This window comes from Cupressus sempervirens, chromosome 10, assembly GCF_028749045.1.
Source record: "Cupressus sempervirens isolate cs-2001-9-10 chromosome 10, ASM2874904v1, whole genome shotgun sequence".
Classification (NCBI taxonomy): Eukaryota; Viridiplantae; Streptophyta; class Pinopsida; order Cupressales; family Cupressaceae; genus Cupressus; species Cupressus sempervirens.
The window spans coordinates 559,957,443-559,979,301 of NC_143127.1; the positions used below are offsets into that span (position 1 = coordinate 559,957,443).

General features: G+C 35.3%; 1 protein-coding gene across 3 annotated transcripts in view; it reads right to left on the minus strand.

Annotated features, from left to right (window-relative positions):
• Positions 1-644: 644 nt before the first annotated feature.
• Positions 645-21,859, minus strand: part of REP (Rab escort protein) — a 38,951-nt gene continuing 17,736 nt past the window's right edge. Inside the window, exons 4-10 of one of the 3 annotated variants that reach the window (XM_089807585.1) lie at positions 7,994-8,032; positions 6,611-6,950; positions 5,621-5,696; positions 1,611-1,806; positions 1,343-1,432; positions 1,083-1,176; positions 645-820 (exon numbers count right to left, since the gene is read on the minus strand). In XM_089807585.1, coding sequence (XP_089663711.1) covers positions 1,093-1,176; positions 1,343-1,432; positions 1,611-1,806; positions 5,621-5,696; positions 6,611-6,950; positions 7,994-8,032 — 825 coding nt within the window. In that variant the 3' untranslated portion in view covers positions 645-820; positions 1,083-1,092. Of the gene's footprint in view, positions 1,177-1,342; positions 1,433-1,610; positions 1,807-5,620; positions 5,697-6,610; positions 6,951-7,993; positions 8,033-21,859 lie in introns of all 3 variants that reach the window. The other 2 variants (XM_089807586.1, XM_089807584.1) reach the window with 2 other exon arrangements.

Here is a 21,859-nt window from a genome sequence, read left to right on the forward strand (position 1 = left end):
CAAATACACCCAAGAAACCCCAATTTGTAGAAAAATTTGCAACTGTTGAATCTTTTATTCAGCCTAATAGCAAACTTTCTCTCAAAGTCTAATAGAATCCAATTACAAGTTTGCTACTTCAAATATATAGAGCCTAGCTGCTTTACTTAGCTTGCAATAAAGGAATATTTCTTGCTATCTTAAGCTTTAAATCATATCATATATAAAATCACTTCTTGTTTTTATCAAACTAACAAAATTAGAAATGTTTTTTTAAAGAATAAAAACACAAAGCTCTTGCTAAATATCCAACTCAAGTTGCTTTAAAGAAACTTCTCTCCACCTTCCAAGCTAAACAACAAAAAACTAACAATAATATAATCTAACAATAATATAATCACTTCGTCAATGTGTATATAAAAAGAGTGAGACAGGACCAGCTATTTGTAAGTCAAAATTTGGGAATGACAAATCGCTTGGAACAATCACAACGAATTAAACAACTGGTACCATTCAAATTCGACAAGTAAAATGCATTATCATAATCAGATTTACAAAGATTCAACATAAATAATTTTTTATTGCGACTTTTGGTTTAAGAAATATTTCAAATCACTTGAGACAGTCCTAAAACACTTATCTTGAGTAACTTTTGCACTATAAGATTGGATAAGAAATCAATTTTATTTGATTAGCAAAATACAATAATCAGTTGCTTATAGATTCAAAGCAATAAAAATTACTATAAATTGATCATTTATGTCTTCTTATAGTTAGTTGGAAAAAATGTATAGTATGCCACCAAAAGCTTAAAAGGCCGTAAAAATACAAATCCAAAAGGCTGCAACAAGATGCAAACGATAGATTAGATGCGATTATATATCCTTGTCCGTTCATATTCTTTCCCGGTAAAGGAAAGAATAATAAAATCTAAGCATAAATTACCAATTGTTCAGTTTCCTCTCACATTTTTCTGTCACTCCAGCGAGATCAATATGTAAGTAGGATTTCTATAAGATGCTGCTCACTATTAATGTGATAGGATTGAAAAGATTTTATCTAAATAAAAATCAATATTTCATAAGAGCCTTTTTTATGCTTACATCAGTTCCACTAGTAATCTTCATTTTCCATTGCGTCTTCTGACTCTACAGTCTGCGGAAACAACATTTCTGAGTGGAACAATTCTTGAAACATCTGTAACATTCAACAGCCAAGAGAGATGTTTTCAGTATGCCATTCTTCATAACTCTCACTACGCACCCTAGAATGATAGAAACATAAATTTAAAAATTTCATAAAATTATCAAACATCATATAAAACGAGAGATGAAAAGAACAACGCACTAGAAAGGATGCCTACCTTGGATGTTGACATTACAAGTCGCCTGTAACAAAGTGTCTCATCTGGTATGCAACATTCTACTACTGAACATTGCAAATGCTCCAGATCCTACAAGTGTTTTAAATTGGATTAGTTTCAAATGGTATCAGTGTTGCAATGCGGACAAAAATTACTATCATACATATTCTAGTTAAATAATCCCTTGTATCATAAAAGAAACCCTGACGCCTAGGAATACTGATCTGATCAACAGAACTGCATTTTTAGCAAAATTTGTAATCTGTACCTCTGTCAAATGTTGAACAAATAAAGTGAACCAAAGCAAAGCTGGTTTACTCCTCTCCAATTCATTGATATTGAGAGATGATGCCTCAGATTCAGGTGTTTCATTAGGAAGCATAAAAAGAGATTTCATGGCCAAAATAAGTGCTTCTTTTCCTTGTACTGGATCTGAACATGGTGTTGAAAAATATACAACGAACCTGAGAAAAGATAGAACATATCATTACAAGAAATGTCATCATTCACAAACAATAGCTGAAAATAACTATTATAAAAACTAAAACATTTCGCCAGATTATTGAATGAGAACAGAAATCCTTGAAGAGATGATGGAGAAGTCCTTGGAAGTAAGGACCCCCAAGTGAAACATGAAGCTGGTCAAAATCAATGTTACAAAGCTACAAACTATGACAGGAAGCCAAGTCATATGTTGTAAAAAGGCTCGGAACAAAAGAACCATCATCGATCAACACAAACGAACTGGTGCAGCTTCTGAAAATGGTGATTGGGGAATAACAAGTGTTAGGCTGAAACAGCTAGGCTTGAGTATCCTAGGACAAGTAAAAGTACTGCCCTTCGAAACACTAAGGATGGATGAAACTTTACCAAATTGTGTCAATCTCTGTTGCCTAAATTGTGCACAAGGGGAAGAACCCCAACACAGAAAATCCACGTATACACTCTTGCCTGTAATGAGACGAGGTTTGAATGCTCGGTTAAAAACCAGCAGAGAAAATCAACTCTCACTGATCTATCTTCCTCTCTGAGAAAATACATTGCACTACAGCCAGCGCTTATTGCTATTGATACGTATAATAGGCTGCTGTAATCAGACTGACAACTCTAAGGGTTCCCTATAAGAATGTCCATTTAAAAAAGGCGTCCTCTACAAGAAAAAATACCACAAGCATATTATCATTATAACAAAAGAAATGGGGATAAAGAACCGCCAAAGACTCGATACAAACATGGATCTCTCTGCCAAATTTGAAGGGAAATAGATCATAGAACACGAATACTTTTTTCTCAATTTCTCCATCCCTGACTGGCAAAGACAACAAAATTTATCAGGATGCAAAGCATGGTGTTTAGTCCCAACATGTAATTGCTGAAAGGTCACACTCAACTTGCAAAGGGAAATGTGCATAAACAAAATGCCATCTATGATAAGATGATAAGTGCCCTAGGGCTTTTAGTATAATATGTTTACGTTTTATAGCTGCAGGAGAAATCATTTCTACCTGTGATGGATTGGCTCTCTCTCCTCTGCATATTATTCCTGGCTTAAATGATTTGAATGCATTTGAAGTTGAATCATTTCCTATTCTCTGCTGCCACAGTCCATGTCACTCTCAAATGAAATCCAAGCGTCGTCAGTTACTAACTGCATAAGGAATACATTGGTTTGGGTAACTGCGTGATTATTTAGTGTTTGCATGAGAATATTAAATGCATAACTGTCATGGACAGCTCATCTAACATTGGGTTATATTCTGCAGAAGTTAGAGTCTGTGCGTGGCATCCATCAGATTTGGTCAGAGATTATGATGTCAAGAAATTGTTTTTATTTTCATTAATGTTTTAATTTGAGTGATTTTTTGTTGTTTTTGACATCAGTGTCTCTGCGCTGCTGTCTCTTCACCAGTTATTTTCAGAGATTATTTTGGGTGTACCAATTCTTCTGTGTTTGGTATCGATACAATGCAATAAGGTGCTCTGTCTACTGTTGATGTTAAGGAGATTATTTGCTTTCACTGTCAATAGTATACTTCTGATGATTGGTGAGAGTAAACAAACTTTGAGACGGATTATTATTCTGATTAAGCTTGAAAGCTCTGTATTCAGATTCCAAGTGTTCAATAACAAATTGAATTTTTGGGTGTGGCTGGGTTTTTCCCTCGAGTAGGAAGGTTTTCCCAGGGTAAATTTCTGTGTCTATTAGTTCTTTGGTTTTGAGCTTCAGTCCATTGAATTTCTTTGTATTCGGTTCAAAATTAACATAATAATAATAAAGGGACAGCTGTAAGAGGGTCCCTTGGATTAAAAAACCCTAGCCATAATGTGTCACATAATCTTAGAAGATAATTGGCAAAGTTGCAGTGGTATGTTTGAGCTTAACAATTAATGCAGTATACTATATTGAGGCCCATGTTTAAAATTCTATTCATGTGGCCCAAGCTCCCATACTTTATTACGCACAGCCCACAAACCCCATAAAGATTTACCAAGGATGACAGAAACAGTATCTCATTAAGAAATCCTTATTAACGCACGTTAAGTAATAGTCATTTATTGAGCAAAATAAATAAAAAAATTCAATTCTTATGTAAATAAGCTAACACATCAAGACATCAAGGGTACAGAAAGACTCGAACAATAAAATAGAAATGAAAAAAAAATGCTAATGACAAAATTAATGATGACCAAAAAAAGATCTTGAGTGTATACATTACGAATCATTTCGAGTGTTGGTGTTATGATCACTCCCAAATCAATAGTGAAGTGGAATCTGATTTAAAGATTGTTTGTAGAGTTAAGGTGTTTCTAGGTGTATAAACTTCAAGAATCGTTACTACAAAATAAGTTTCATTGATGATATGCTGATGACACTTGATAGGTAATAATTTTCTAATGGAACTGATAAGGGCCTGGTTATGGGTGTGCATGGCATTGTCAACTGGCGTGTTTATGGATAGTTAAAAGCTCTCATATATGAGTGTATCCAAGGCAATATATAGTCTTAAAGACTGGAGATCTCTTATCACTTGTATGCATATTAGTTATATGTATTTCTATTGAATTTGCAGGCTCAAACTAACATAATAGAAGATCCTGACAAAAAGGAAGATTTACACTCTGTTCCAATACAGTGCCAAATGACGAATATGCAAAAACAATTAAGATCAAGTGAGGTGAGGTAAATATACAAACATAGAGTGTCATACAGGTAAATGGTGATGTTTATATTCATCAACTAAACATCCTCAACTATTTCTACTGACTTCAGTCCATTTTACCAATGCACAATTGCTGGCAAAGTCTCCATGAAAATTATATTCATTTTCATCTAATTTACATTTGATCTATACTCATCAATCTGACTATGTTTGTTATAGCCTAGCATGGAGTAGTGACACTGATTTCTTGCAAATTTAAAACCTTGGATAAAGGCACTTTTGTACTTAAAATGTAGGAATTGTGGAAGGACACAAAGATTAGAAAGAAATCTGTAGGATTAGAGAATCAGAAACCAAAATCGGGTGAAGATGTGTGAAAGTGTTTTAGTTCAGACCAATGTTACCCAGGGACATGTCCCCGGGCTTATATGACCCGTCCCGGAAATGCGGATGTCCTGGAAATTCAGGGAGATACGAAGACATGTGCCCTGGCTGTCCCATAGTATTAAATCATTAACGTTTGCATTTTGATAATTTGTTTGACTTCAACTTTCATGTCAAGTCTCAATTTACACTATTGTACACAAACCTTATATGTTAATGTTCTATTATGTATATAAGCATGTTTTATATGTTCTCATTGACGTATATGAAATGTCCCTATATATTTGAAATTTTCCTTAATTATTATATTGTTGTCCTCTCTATCATCCCTCCATCCCCTAAAATGGCAAAAAAAAGAATGTCCCGCAAACCCATTCCCCCGTCCTAGAAACTCAGTATAACATAGGTTCAGACAAAACAATTAGAATCAAACATGACAGAATCAAATTTTAACACTTCCAGACCAGCAGCACAATTCTCAATAATTTTATTAATCTAAATGTTCACTTCAGAGCTGGAAAATGTTGATTCTACCTGATAGTTTTAAATCTATGGTTTATGATCCATACATAAAACTTTGATCCTGTTCTAATATACTAAACTTTTAGTTGTGTTTCTTAATGTTTAACTTTATGAACCTTGTATGTCTCCATTTAAGAGAGAACCTAACTTTTTCCAAAATGTATTGACTTAAACCAATAATTAGATTGACATTGTTGGATTATGGACTTACTTTCCTTCTGGACATGCTGATGTATTGCTGCCCAGCTGAAGTGCTCGGATTGTTGTTCTCTGATTTCCAATTATAGCTGTAAATTCAGAAACATGAGGTTTCCTAACATCAGTCATAGAATTTCTCTAGAATGTGCAAGCAATTAGACATATAGATGTGTGCAATTTGAACATATTCAACTTTCTTTATCTCATTGAGCAATTGTATACATAATTGCAGCACAAAAGTAGATTAAAAAAGTAAGATACACCTACAGTCGATCATATTTAAAGAAAATATCCCTGCAGTCAAAAGTTTAAACAAATATACAGAGAATATATCACACAACTCACCCTAAACAGGTGAAACAATTAGGAGTTAGGCACACAGCTACAAACCAAGTAATAAATGAAAGTAGTAGTGGAAGCTTTAATAAGTTTCAAAGGGGAGGAGGGAGAGGAGGAAAGTAGATGTTAAGGAAGATAGATTACTGGATTATTATAAGTGGAGACCAAAAGCATTAAAAGAGGAGACTCCATAGCAAGACGTTCTACAAAAGAACATAAATCACATAAATTTGGCCTAGACTGTTACTTCTACCAGCCTTAAAATGAGCACTATCATTTATCAAAATACTATTTTTGGAAAGCAGAAGAGATGGCCCCAAAAAGTAAAAATAAGAAACATTAGAAAAATACTAATGGTTGAGAAGAAAACATAAATGAAAACAGAAAAAGAGATTTCAATATACTTGGATAAAAGAACTTAGTTATATCCATGACCATAAAATAGTCGGATTTCAAGCAATATCCTGGCTTCTAGTGCAACTTACATATACAGGAAGGATGATCAATTTTTGTCTCATTTAATCAACCTGTAAGTAAATTTACTCATAATGAACAAAATTTAGGGCAGTAAGAAGCCATGATAGTACCGTAAAATTAACCAAAGGAGAAATAACAATTTTAGTATGGAACAGAGACATAAAAGGGCAGGTAATACAATACTTACATCTAGGTGGGAAGGCCACCAATAATGTTGACAGATCTGGTTTTAGAGACTGATTTATGATGCATATGCATCTTGCTACTTTCCAAGATACCTTAGAAGGAGATCTGATGATTGGATGTAGCACCTGTTCCATCCTCCCAGAGTTACTCTTTGTATGTTCCACAGATGGATCTGATAATGGAATTGATTGTATGTCACCTGCCTCACTTTTGTTGAGTTTCAACTCAGCCAGGGATGAGGACAATCCAGATGGTAAGGCAGTAGAGAAGTTGATAACAAGTTTATGACTGAACAAATATTGACCGGATGCTATCTTTATTCCCTTGTAGATTCGACTTTCCTGTAAAGAATGCTTAAAAGGCATTAAAGTGCTGTACAAAAGAAAATGATGAAAAACGTTACCAGAAAAATAAAAACATTTCCTTTTTTGGCTGAGAGTTTCTAATAAAAAGGAACACCCAATTTTAAAAATAAATAGCTACAAAATGTAGAAATATAGCATAAATTTGTCAGCTATTTCTACCTTTAAACTTATAAACTATGCTTCACTTGAGAAGAATATCATAAATTCATGTTTTCCTAATACGGAACCTTTCTCATATATTATCAAAATTAAAAACAATGGCTATTTTTCTCATCCAGCATCCATCCTTTTTTTTCTTCTAGAGCAGAAAAGAGCAAAATTCTAAGGAATTTCCCCATGAGGGGATGCGGAGACATGGGGACGCAATTTGGGGATGGAGGACCAAAGGCCTATAATTTGGAGATGGAGAAAGGACAGCAGGGGGGCAGTGATGGAGCAATGGTGGAGGGGCAGGTTAATATAAAACTTGAGAACTGAAATCTCCAAGCAATATCTACAGCATAACATCTCTGTGAGTGCCCTCTGATAGGAAAACTAATTTTCTTAACTTCAATGTTGCAATTAGTATGTAATGGCATGTTCATATAGCAAGCAACCTGGCAGCGTCCCCGGTAGAGGTAGCAGCAGAGTGGTGGTTCCATGGGGAGGTCTCAGAAATGGTAGTGGCTAAATCCTAAACTAAAATGTAGCACATATAAGGGAGTTCAGAACGTTTGATAAAAAAACTAAGTGACCCCTTGGTAAGATGGTGCGTTTTAGTTCGATGTGTAGACATTGCCTAGAAACATCCCCCTACAATGGACGCGAACTTTTTTATAGGGAATCAGGGTTGCATCCCCATGTAACACTAGAAAAATGTATAAAAAATATATCAAACGAGCCCTAAAGGACTAAGATCTTTGGCCAACATCTTCGCAAGCCAAGACATACTGACTCAAAACCTAACTTTACAAACTCTAGGAAACAATAGAATATAGAGAACATCAATTAAGCGGTTTTCATAGAACTGAAAACCATACCTTACTGATAAGCAAACCAGTCACTGCCATGCGAAGCACCTGCAAAGAAAAAATTATATGAGAGATTCTAATTAAAAACTTTGAAGCTATGGAGGTGATCATACATATCCCATGAACTAGAATCAACGGATCCAATTTGTAGACTTGCCAGAAATGAAACTAAACACCTTAATGGATATGGTAACAGCTCACCAAACATTCTGTATGAGCTAACCCCTTGCATGTAAATTTAAAAAATAACACAGCAGAGAATCATAAGTGAATGCATAAAATTGCAAACTAAAAAGAAAGGAAGTATCAAACACTGGTGTCAATTCTTTATTTTCCATAATGTTCATTATTGTGGCATTTATTTCATATGTGATATTTTGTATGTCCTTTATAAGTGGTAATTAAATGGCAAGCCCTATTTGACTCTATTGTCTCGCATCAATAGTAAAATCTCTATTTCCCATACAATTGACCATATATCACTCACTTTGCACATTAAAAGCGTTGGTCTCCAATGTGTTTAATTCTTCTTCAAAGTTCAATGTTCATGGAAAGGTGATGCTTCTCTAGACAAATACGATATGCATTCTCAATTCTTGATGAGTCCCTTTTTGTTATTTGGAGCAAAACAGCATCACCTGTATGCATTGAGCTCTTACCTTGCACCTGCACCAAAAGAAGGTGCAATAGTTACGCCAACAATCAATATATATGTTTGAGTAATATACTATAGGGCATACGATATAATTAAATAGTTAAGATTGTCCCCTTTTTTTTCTTCTCCTCTTTCTTTTTCCCTTCTTCTTCTCCTACTTTTTATTCTTCCCCTTTCGCATTGGATATAGTAAGGGTTGAAGGGAGGGAAAACCAAGTGTATTCTCCTCCTTCTAATCCTTCTATTTGTTCTTGTTCTTCTTTTGTTGCTTCACCTTCTCCTTCTCCTTCTTCCTCTTCTATTCCTCCTATTTTATTCTTCTTAAGAGGAGAGCAAAATACACTTTTGATAGAGAATCTAAATTTTAAGAATAAATAATATGTAGACCTAATAAAGAAATCAATAGTATGGCCATAAAAATACACATAAGTAGTTTCATTGTACACATTCAATCTAAGAAATGAATTCTATTTTCTAAATAGAGTGTATCATATAAAAATATAAAAAGTATTCTCAATCTCCATGTGAACTAATCACCATTACCGGACACAAATATATGGTCCATTAGTATTATTTTTGGATTTAAAAACCTATTACAATGATATTGTTTGTTTTTTAATCCTATAGAGTCCCATTTTTTAGTGAGCATAAACATCCAATATTTTTTTAGACCTTATAATGAGGATACATTATAATAATTTTAGCTGACAAATGTGTCTAAATAGTTCTATTTGTAGGGTCACTTGTGTTTCTTATTGAGCATTCAGCTTCAATGCCCTATTTTCATACTCTCGAAAATAATAAATATGGTAGAATGATTTTGTTTTTCTTTTAGTTTTTAGAAGTTCCCTTCTTTAAACAATGATAAACATTCCATATAATTTTTGTCAGCCCTTAGGAAGTGGGTGCACAATCTGGCCTCATTATTTTACACATCAAAAAAACTTAGTTTTTGAAAGGTTATTTGAGATCCATTCAATGTGATTAGTAGATCTCAGAGACTATTTGACAAGAATGAACCCATTTTTCAGTTTCGAGATGTTCGACAGAGATATATATTGATTAAACATTTTTTACTAAGTATACTAGTCCTTCAAAATCTTTATAATACGTATTCACCATTTTCTTTCACACATGGATAAACTTTTAGTTTGCATTCTACTGGACCTGAATAAATAGCCATGCTGAGGCATAATAAATGGTGTATGAGGAGAGTATCTTCTGGCTGATTCTGGATGGGAGGGACCTCCCCAGGACAAAGAAAATCTATTACACCAATTAGGAGGTGTTTCCTCCCAACCTAACATGATAGACTTAGGTAAGAAAATTTTACTACTTGAGGCAGAGCAAAATATATCAAGTTTACACACGAGGTGGCATATGTTCTCTTCTACCATTTCAATTATGATGGCAGTGTCATCTGCAAATTGGATGTTTGTGTTTCTTAAATGATGAAAAACCCTTCACCACACACAAATGTTTAGTGTCAAGAAACCCTTGGTGAGAACTCCTTGAAGGATAGGGATGGGCCTCATACAACAATAAGCAAAGATTACAAAAAGAGGATCAAGAATAGAGAATCACAAAACCATAAGGAAATGAAACATGCTTCACAAACAATTACAAAGCTTTCTCTGCAATGACACTTCTCAAGAAAAAAATGGCACTTCTTACCCCGTTGCAAGCATCAAACAACTCTAGATACCATTTAAGAAGGCTCAAAGTGTCCTTTGATATATATGAAAGGTTAACAAAAGAAGATGTGTATACTTCCTCTATCCCTGTCCCCTAGAGTTGAAGCTCAGTAGGTATACTCCTCAGTCACACTAAATTCCTTCATTCCAGAAAGATTTGTACTTTGTACTATCTTTTGTCTCATTTGGAAACTTTGAAATGAACCCAATCTGACAAATTTACATGGGATAAGGTCCTTTCCTACAGCTAATATGACTTATTGAAGAACAAGATCCTATGTGTGTAATCTTCCTTGGCTGTTACATATATATATAACAACCCATTCAATGTGAATTGAATCAAGTAAGTTCCACTGAAAACATTGCAACGATTTTACCATGGGCTGCATTTGAGAAAACAACTATGGTTCCATGGATCCAAACATTCCCTGGGGTATTTGCCTTTGTCTAATCTTGACGATCTTGTATGCAATGGTGTTTGCTTGGAGTGTGAGGATAACAAGCCACGTTTTCTAGATCTTGACTGATCCATTTCTGACTATTCCTCACCCGTTGGGGGCTTTTGGTCTCCACAAGCTCAATACACTGATATTACCCCACCTCCTTGGAGAACTACTTTGCCTTAGTTATCTCTCCAAATTAATCTACATACTATTGCTATATTCAATTGTACTCTCCCACATGGTTATTGTTTTTTCCCCCAATTCAACTTGGACAATTAGTCTAAAGTCCTCAATTGAAGGCAACAATGGACCTTCATCATCTTCATCTAGCAAAGAAAGCATCACTTAAGAGGTAATGAGAGCAGTGAAAGTATAATCAATGATTCAATATACCTACTCATTGAATGCTTCCTACATTGTTCAAATAATATCTCCTAAGTTAGATTGTTTCTTTATTTAATTGTCTAGATAATGTATATATCTTGTATAATAGATTCTTTCTATTATTTGTATGCTTTGTATACAGGTTTTGAAGGGACCCAAAACCCTTTACGAAGCACTTACAAAAGATGATCAATAAAACTCATCACAAAGAACCAAACAGAAAACAAAGGACAGCAACAAAGATTAAACAAAAGACATGCCCAGCCACCCCTAGTAGAAAGCCAACATAAAGCCAGCACAAAACATAGAACTGAACCCAACCAAAGACTAACCCAGGCTTTTCAAAGTTTGTGTAATCTCCTCTTCAAACTGGTTCAATTTTTGAATCAGATTCTCTGTATTAGCCCTAGTTCTCTCCTTCTCTTACGCCAAATCCAGAACAGCCCTTTCCTGATACTTGTTCTCTAGCATGCAACCAGAGCATTCATATTCTCGGCTGAAAACTTAACCACTTTATAGCTAGGGTTTATGATCTTGCGAAGGGTGGAATCACATTTATTAACTCTCTAACTAAATTCTTCAAACTTCTTATGGAACAATTCCTTAGTCTTCTCAATTGCCTCAATGTTCCTGGAAAGGCACTTAGTCATCACTTTCTTCTCATTCTTGGTCCATAGAGTACACACAATAGATTCACCAAAGTATTTCTTCATACCATTGGAAGGGGTCACAATAGTAACCCTCTACACCTTAGAGAGGTTTACCTCCATGCACTGCATCTCATCAAACTTAGATGAGAGGGCACGATGCTTAAGGTGCAAGCTTTTAATCTCATAGAAGGCCCATCTATCACTTTGAGAAGGTAACCATTCGTCATCTCCAGAACCCCAAACCCCTCCTCCATCCTTGGCGCAAGTCTTGAGAGCTCAGTGCAACAAAAGTTGAGCAAGAGATCTCCACCTCATCCTAGGCAAGCACAGGATGCACAAAACTAGGAGAGGGGGGAGGGAAATCATTATCTAGGGAGTTATCATGGTCAACAAGAATCTGAATATCCTCTTTTCCCTTCTCCAAAGACATTATATTTTCTCCTTAGAGGCACAAACAAGGGCTTCCATAGCCTTAGCTAAAGGAGAAGGGATAGCAGCATTATCCTCCATAGCAAGGGCATTCTTCAACTTAGTTGTAGCAATAGAACCCTTGCCCTTGCTCGACCTCACAGGCTTTCGAGCATCCTTGGCCAAACCCTTACCTTCACTCAACCCCACAAACTACATCCCAAGCGATATTTTGAGTTTCTTGAGCAGGGCATGAGGGGCATCTTCCTCATCAACTTCAATTTCCCAACCATCTTCCTCTGAGCTCTAATTTTCCTCTTCCTCCACAAAAACAAAAGGGACTCTAAAAGGGGTAGTAGCATGTGTATCCCTAAAATGTTCGGAGATGAGAAGATAAGTCCTTGGTACAAAACAAGGTTATTACTAGGGTCCTTATGATCCATATTGCTTGCATTAAGCAAATATAATAAATAAATAAAAAGGTATATGTGAATCTTATGTCTAAAATGGTTTAACATTACTAGATGATGGCCACACACTGTGGTGAACCTCTCATCCATAGTGAAGCATTCCATGATGGGCTTCAGCAAACCCCGCTATATCTCCTTAACCTACTCAGGTGAGAAGTAGGAATTGTAACCCGTCACCAGTTTCTTCTTCTCCTATTTGGACTTGGGAAACTTATTGGTGGCTTACACAGACATCTTCTTGTCCCAGTAAAACTTAATCCCTTCAGTCTAGTAATCTCCCCCACACAGCCTTCATCAACAACCATAGTCCTACCAAAGAGACTAAGTTTGTCATTATTCCATCCTTGCACAAAGATTTGTGTGACCTTGTTGATTCCATGAAATATTTCTAGGTAGAGAGGTACTTGTTGTGTGGTTTTCACACCACACCCCATTGCAAATGGGGACCCCTTCTTTTTTGGCTTTAGCTAGTAGGAGTAGTTGTCTTAGGCAGTTTTGGTTGGCAACATTTTTTTTTTCAATTCTCCAAGTCCAAGATGAGTTTGGCCAATTTTGGCTCAGTAGGAAGTGTTTTCGTTCTCAAGCTTGTGCAAGCATTTTGATGCCCCACTTAGGGGAATCTTCGTGGTCCAAGTCCAAGTGGAAAGTGAAAAAAAACTGGTTAGGGAAAGATGGGTTTCTATGTTGGAAAAGGGTACGAAGTTTGTGAGAGAACCATGTCTTGGTGGAAATTTCGGATCTTCTGAAACCTCCCCTTTGGTGGAAATTTTGGATCTTCCAAAATCTCCCCTTCTGTGGAAATTTTGAATCTTTTGAAATCTCCCCCTCCTCATTCCTCCCAAAAATCACAAGACTCGGGCTTTTTTTTTGATGGCAACTCAAGCATTGCAATTGTAGAATGATGAGAGGAAGAAGTTGATAAAAAAAAATTCAAAGGATTTTCCACTCCAATGGAAATTTTGCCATATTGAGTCTCCCAAGTTTGTCATCCTCCAAGGTATTAGAAGATCGATTTATGGCATGAGGGCAACACCATGAACAAGAACAGAGCAAGGGATCGCCAAGGAACATTCAAATGAAAAAATTTAAGAACACCATCTCTTGGGGAAATTTCGCATCTTCCAAAATCTCTTTCTTGGGGAAATTTTGCATCTTCAAAATTTTCCCGACCAACTATCATGCTTTGTTGATCGCCAAAACCATCCTACCTCTCTTCTATTAAAAAATAAATATTTGAGAGAGAAAGTGACGAAAAATAGAAATAAAAAATGAAATAATAATAATAAATAATTTTAGATTGAGATGAGAAAAAATAAATATTTGAGAGAGAAAGTGAGGAAAAATAGAAATAAAAAATGAAATAATAATAATAAATAATTTTAGATTGAGATGAGACTAAAATGTGCCTCTTTGCAAAATGGTTGATTTTAAATTCAGATGAAGTTTGATTATTATTGATGTGATTTTATTTTCATATTTTTCACAAAGTTAATGCTCTTCTACTATTTTTTGCAAGGTGAATTCAACAAGGAGAAGGGCTGAATTGAAGTTCGTTCTTCAAAAATCAGCGTTGGTGCGCATACCCTCCATCGTCACGCCAACAAGGAGAGGCTAGAGGGCAAGGTGATGATCAAGACCTCAAAACTTCAAGTGGGTATTACAAGGAGGTGGCTTAAGCCTAAACTCAAGTGAAACCCTCCATCGTCACGCCAACAAGGAGAGGCTAGAGGGCAAGGTGATGATCAAGACCTCAAAACTTCAAGTGGGTATTACAAGGAGGTGGCTTAAGCCCGAACTCAAGTGAAAAGGAAGGATTTGTGGTCAAGCTATCAACCCACAAAGTCAGACTGAAATCATGAGGAAATTTAGGAAAGCAAAGAACATCTAGCTACATGAGGACATGTTCAAGGAGAATCAAGAGAGATCAAGTCCACTAGTACACAAAGATGCAAGCAATTCAAGTCAATTCCATGAGGAAATTTCGAAGGACAGAGAAAATCACAAATGTAGGGAGATACTCTACAAGCCAAGAGTCCAAGTAGAGGATATGGATGATGACATGGCAGTTGTTTGTCTTCTCCAATTAGAGAATTTCAGTTTCAAGCACAATTAATCACAACATGCCAAGAGTCTCATTTTCTCATTGGCTATCAAAATCATTGTAATTTTCTTATTGGGCCATTAATTGGTGCCTTTGTTTAATTGGTTGCAAATTTGGAAACCCTAATTAGGGTTTGTGGGAAGAAATCTTGGCCCTTGATCTTGAATCGATCTTAGCCCTTCATTGTAATTGACCAACTATAAAAGACCAAGGCCTTCTCATTTGTAAGGAATTAGTTTACAAAAAAGAGTAGAGCTAGGAGGAAAGATTAGGGAGCTAGAGTAGAGTAGGATAGCTAAGGTGAAGACTTGATCAAATTGTTGTTATAATGCTTGTCAAAGTATTTGATAATTCATTGTTGGTTCTTCATGGTGGATTACTTGTTATTGCTTTGGAGTGTTGCATGGTTTCTTTAATCTTTCACTTGGAGTAGATTTCTTTTCATGTTGAAGTAGTTTAGTTGAATGGAAGTTGTTGTACATGTTTTCTTATTTGACTCGAACAAATTTGGGCCACTAGCCTCTTGCTAATGGTAAGGGTGCCTTGTGTGGTAAGTCGTTAGAGATATAGAACAGAGTAGGATAGCTAAGGGAAAGACTTGGTCAAATTGTTGCTATTATGCTCGTCAAAGTAATTGATAATTCATTGTTGGTTCTTCATGATGGATTCCTTGTTATTGCTTTGGAGTGTTGTAAGGTTTCCTCAATCTTTCACTTGGAGTAGATTTATTTTCATGTTGACATAGTTTAGTTGAATGGAAGTTATTGTGGATATTTTCTTGTTTGACTCGAACAAATCCAAGCCACTAGCCTCTTGCCGATGGTAAGGGTGCCTCGTGTGGTAAGCCAATGAAAACACTTAACTTCAATTGATGTTCAATCTTTGGTTTGCATCCAAATGATGGGATTAGATAGAGAATATTGACATGAAAATCATTTGTGTATTTTTTAGAAGCTTGCACTTGGTGGGTGGAGTCGCTAGTGAGATTACACCTAGTAGAGTCCAAGTCATCCATAATTCCTTGCATTAAAAATAGATGTAGAAATAGAAATAGAGGTTAGAAGTTTAAGTTGGAGTGGAAGTGGAGGATCAAGAATTAAATTTTCATAGCACATTGTAGAGCCAAATCTTTAGAAGTGCAAGAGTGATATCCATTAAATGAATAGCGTAAGTCCCTTTATGATAACCAGCATATCACATCATATAACTGAGTGAAGTCAACAATTAAGAAGGAACCTTGAAGTCATTTCATGATCTTACTTTGCAAGCTTAGCACAAGTGATGACCTTACATCAAGAGAGGATTGTGTGCTTGGTGTTTCTCCTCAAAACATTAAGTATTTGATTATGTATGTTGTAGTGGAACAAAACACACATCAAAAGTAATCCACCCTTCCTCAGACAATACCATATAGTGTTATTGTTCTTCCATACCTCATAGCTTGCAATTTTAACCCTCATTTGTTCACCACCCATATTCTCAAACAACTTAGCACTCTCAATCATAGAGCAAAAAATTTCATAATAATATAGATGGCACCACAACAAAAGGTCAACAAGCCAAGTTAAAGACAAAGCCACTAAGAAAGTGTGTGGGAAAGCATTATGACTAGAAATGTGCTTATCTTTCGGGCGATCAGCCCACCTCAGAATGAATATATAATTAATGTATGTTGTCATCATGATTGAATATCAGCTTTCCATATTTACCATGAAGTTTGTCATAAAAAAAGGAGGGATTTAATATTTGCTTCCAAATTATCATCCTCATACCATATTTTGATGTCCTTAGGTCTAACCCCTAGGTTAGCATGGTCATCGGCCACCCATTGGTTTCCCTGTAGACATGAGTAATCTAGCTCCTTTCAAAAGTTTTAATCATACGAATTGAGGATCTTATAATATTGTCAATGGTCCATGAAGCCATGTCCTCCTACTCCAAAAATCTTATTACATTGTTGGGGACTCCCTCTATCGGACGATCCGAACTATTCGATAGTTTGGAAGACACCTATGGCCACAACAAGGTCATTAGACTAAATACCCAAGGGGAGAACCACTATCATGAGACAAATGCGATCCTCATTTCTGATCATTCCCCCGTACCCAACCAACCCTAAATTCTCCTTGGCTGCGCCATCAAAATTAATCCTCACCCAACCAATTGGAGGATATAGCCAAACCAAACCATCCCTGCATTTCTTAAGTTGGGCAACTAGTTTAGAAAATATCAGTTTTAATTCTCAACTTATTTGAAATAGATAAGAAATCCTTCTTAAAAGTAATTCTAGGATATCTATTGCTATTCTTCTCCAAAACATGGTATCTTCAAAAACGGCTCTAAAAAAATTGTGAGGAACCACTTCTAGATGAAGAGCCTTATCTCTAAATATTTTGTCATTCTGCTCTTTCCAAAATCCCCATATGAGATGAGGCATTATGAAGGACCAAATAATTTTGATAATTTGATTAGATGAAGGGCAGCACCACTGACTAAAAAAAGACTGGATTTCCTGTGGAAGAACCCAGCTTAAGTTCCATTTAATCAGCACTTTGAGCCAAATCTCCAAAGTATAGTTGCAATGAAGCAGGATATGAGAAGCAGATTCCTCTTCTCTCATACACAAGTAGCAATGATTAGGAAAAATGAAACCCCTTATGTAGAGATTATCAGTAGTAAGAACCTTGTTTAGGAGGAATAACCAAAAGAAAATATTCACTTTCGGGATCAGATTCTTGACCTGGGCTTTCACCCAGAAAGGAAGTTAGAAAGAAAAAGGCAACAACAAGACAGCAAATGCCACTGAAAAGCAACCTGAGGCAGTTTCAACCCAAATAAGAAGGTCCTCGGCATCAAGGATTAAGTACAAGGCATTGAAAGAAAGCTGAATTGACAACAATGGATCATTGACCTCCAAAAGATTTGGCCCATTTTGAGCTGATCCAGTACTCAACAACACAATCACCAAATCGCACTTTGCACTCCTCCATGAAAGAGGCAAAGGATTGAGAATAGCATAAAGGATTATCAATATCCCAGAATCAAACCTTCCTACCATTGCTAACCTTCCATCTAGCACTATGAGTTGCAATGTCCTTAACCTTAATATGTTATTCCAAAGATGAGAGCCCTAAGTAACAACCGGTGACCTGAAAAGATCATACAAAGATGAAGCAGAAAACAGATACTTTGTAATGTCCCCTATTGGGACTTCAATTTATTTATTTCATTTTTTTCTGATTGCATACCAGTTATATATATTTTCTTGTTTTTCTCCATATTTATGAATGATGATTTCTCACTGATAATATTCTATATATATAGTTTCTCATACCTAGAGTCATGTTCTTTCATAAATAGTAATTATATTATATTAATTATATATATTATATTACATATATAGATTACATTATATTTCTTATCAGCATTATTAAATAATATTATTTTTAATATTATTGCCTAATATATTTACTTTATATATTATTAATTTAAATTTAATCTTAAATCTTAGTAGCAATATAATATTATAGTATGATTATAATAAATCATAACTATATCATTATTTATATTATTATTATTTTATTGATTTATTATTTCTCTATATTTTAATTATATTTATTTTGATAGGGATATCACAGTCCTCCCCTTAGATTTTGCTTGTCTTCGAGCAAAAAAATCATTTATGCATAACCACCACACAAAGCATATAATTGGATGCAAGAAGACATAAGAGATTTATGGAGTACACACATTAATGTATGAAAGCGTGAAGTATACATGAGGTAGACATATGAGTACATGAAAATACAAAGTAGACACATAAAAACACAAAGTAGACATATGAGTACATGAAAACACAAAGTAGACACATAAAAACACAAAGCAGACACATGAATGCATGAGAACATGAAGCAAACACATGTTGACACATAACACATATGCATTCTTGATTAATGTCTTACAATTCAGTAAAGTCAAGAAGATGATTTAAAAATTTAATTCTTTGATAGAATCCTACAACCACAAGTGATCATTAGTACACATGTGTATGTATAAGTTTCAAGAAAATGTGAGTCAGGATAATTTACTCCAAGCCAATCCCATACTTCCACACGAGATGTATATGCATATAGACATGTAATATAATCAACCTTTCATAATTAGATTTATTATCAATAAAATAATATTATCACATATTATATTTTCTTCAATTTACTATGAGGCTAACATTCTCAACAGTCCCTCTTTAGCAAGGAGGGAATTGAAGAAGATATAATACAAGATTAAACACCACTTTGAGTGTGGTCTATCAAAGTATGGTGTCTAGCAAAATCCGGCCCAAAGAACCATGCTGGTTATCAAGGTATCCGGCAAAATCCGGCCCGAAGAACCATGCTAGTTATCAAGGTGTCCGGCAAAATCTAGTCTATCAAAGTACGATGTCTAGCAAAATCCGACCCGAAGAACAATGATAACACTTTGCTCCAACATTTTTGGTGTTAAGAGACAGATCAATTATTGATAAGCTCGTCACCTTACAATAGTGACCTTACACATAAGAAAAATCGTCACCTTTCAAGATAGGGATAGGGCCACTGACTCAATCACCTATTCCTACTATCCACCATCTATGGAATCGGAAAGAGAGAGAAGAAAGGCTGATCCCAATCTAAAATCTCATGGCCGACCAACCCCACCACTTTTACATTAGCACGCGATCCATCCATCTACTACTTACTCCTCTTGCTCACGGGGGAGGCACCCGACATTTGACGGCTCACCCATCAACAACTAGAGTTCATTGGGATAGGTTTCCCACCCGCTAACTATTGCAATGAATTGATAAAAATTTTAGATCATATGACTGCTCCCTCCCCCCACCCCCTCCAATAATAGTTGTTGTGCATGCAGAGGTTTATTTAACACAAGTTTGCAAACAAAATAATTTTCTATTATTCATGAATAAATATAACTTACAAATGTATTTACAAATTTGTCATACCAAGTTTACCTCTAAAGTACTCTATTTTCAACCTTGCAAGAGGCATGGTGAAAATGTCAACATCTTGCTCATTAGTGCTGATATAAATCAGTTTGATAACATTTCTGTCAACCATGTTTCTTATGTAATGGTAATGAGTCTCGATGTGCTTTGATCGATTGTGGAAGATAGGGTTAGTAGAAAGTTTGATGCAACTATGGTTATCACAATGAATCACTATGGGACTTATTTGCTTTCCAAAAAGGCCCAATAATAGCTTTCTCAACTATACTGCTTTGTGAGCTCCCATGGAAGCTACCATATATTCAGCTCCGATGGAATCAAGGCAACTGTTGGTTGTTTTCTACTGAACCAAGATATCATTGCAGATCCAAGACTGAAGCAATACCTTGTAGTACTCTTGTGGTTTATGGAACAACTAGCCTAATCAAAATCAATATATCCTTCATGTTTAACCTCAACATTTTTGTACTTCAACTCAAGACCAATAGTGCCAGGCAAATATCGCAAGATATGTTTAGCAGCCATCAAATGAATTTTCTTTGGTTCACACATTAAGTGATTTAAAACATTGGTGGCATAGCTGATATCAGGGCTAGTATTTACTAGATACATAAGTGATCCAATGATCTATCTGTAGTATAGTAACGAGAATCGCGACGATTCATGCGATTCGGCAATTCGATTCAAGCCAAACATTTTTTTGTAAATCGATGAATCAAATCAGCAATAAAAGGTTTATAAAATAAGTTAATAAATTTCAAAGGTTTTTAAAATTTGCCGATTCGATTCCGATTCAAGGCCGGTTCGCAATTCGATTCGGCCTTGTCGATTCTGATTCTCGTTACTTTAGGACTTTGTAGAGAGTGTGATCAATAGACTCTGAATTCACACCTTCTTTTAGCTTGTGTACATATGTTTCCATCAAAGTTGCTAGGGGTTTGTTGTCCATCATCCCAAATCTAGTCAATATGTCATGGGTGGACTTCCCTTGATTTAGAAAAATATGATCTTTCTTTTGACATACTTCTAGACCCAAAAAATAGTGTAGTAGGCCTAGATCCTTCATTTCAAATTCAGCTATAAGATCTTGTTTGCATCTTTCAATTAAATGATCTTCACTTGTTATTAATAAGTCATCAACATATAAAACAAGTATTAACATGTCACCATTAGATATTTTAAAATATATGTTAAGATCAACTTCATTTTTGGAGTATCTTAGTTTGGAGAGGTAGCTATCTATCCTTTCATACCAAGCTCATGGTGCTTGTTTGAGGCCATAAAGAGCTTTCTTTAGTTTACATACATATATGTTCTTATCTTTTATAACAAAACCTTTAGGTTGTTCAATATATACTTCATTAATAACACCATTCAAAAATGTGGTCTTGACTTCCATTTGATGTATCTTCCATCCTTTGAATGTGCAATTTCAATAATTGTCCTTATCGAAGTGTGTTGAGCAATTGGAGCAAAGGTTTCCTCATAATCAATACCTGCCTTCTGGGAAAAACCTTGAACAACAAATCTTGCTTTATGTTTTTCAATACTGCCATCTGAAGCATATTTGATTTTATATAACCACTTTGATGAAACATGATCACATAGTGGTCATGCCTCAATACATATCTATAGCACTTTGGAGAAGCACTATATATATAGAATTGTGATCACATAGTGATCATGCCTCAATACATATCTATAGTGCTTTAGAGAAGCACCGCTTCATAACAAACATCATTAGTAATACATCCGATATGATTTGCAACTCACCCGATACTTACCCAAGGTGATCAGTGGTAATACATATCTAAAGTCGATGATAATCTGCATTAGGTACAAGTAGATATTAACAGATTTCCACCGATAATGATTGGGTACTTTGCATTAATAATATATATATATATATATATATATATATATATATTATGACAGTTTATATGTGTATGTGTGTATTATAATCAACCTTCCATAATTAGATTTATTATCAATAATTTAATACTATCACGTATTATATTTTGTTCAATTTACTATGAGGCTAACATTCTCAACACTTTCAATAGTT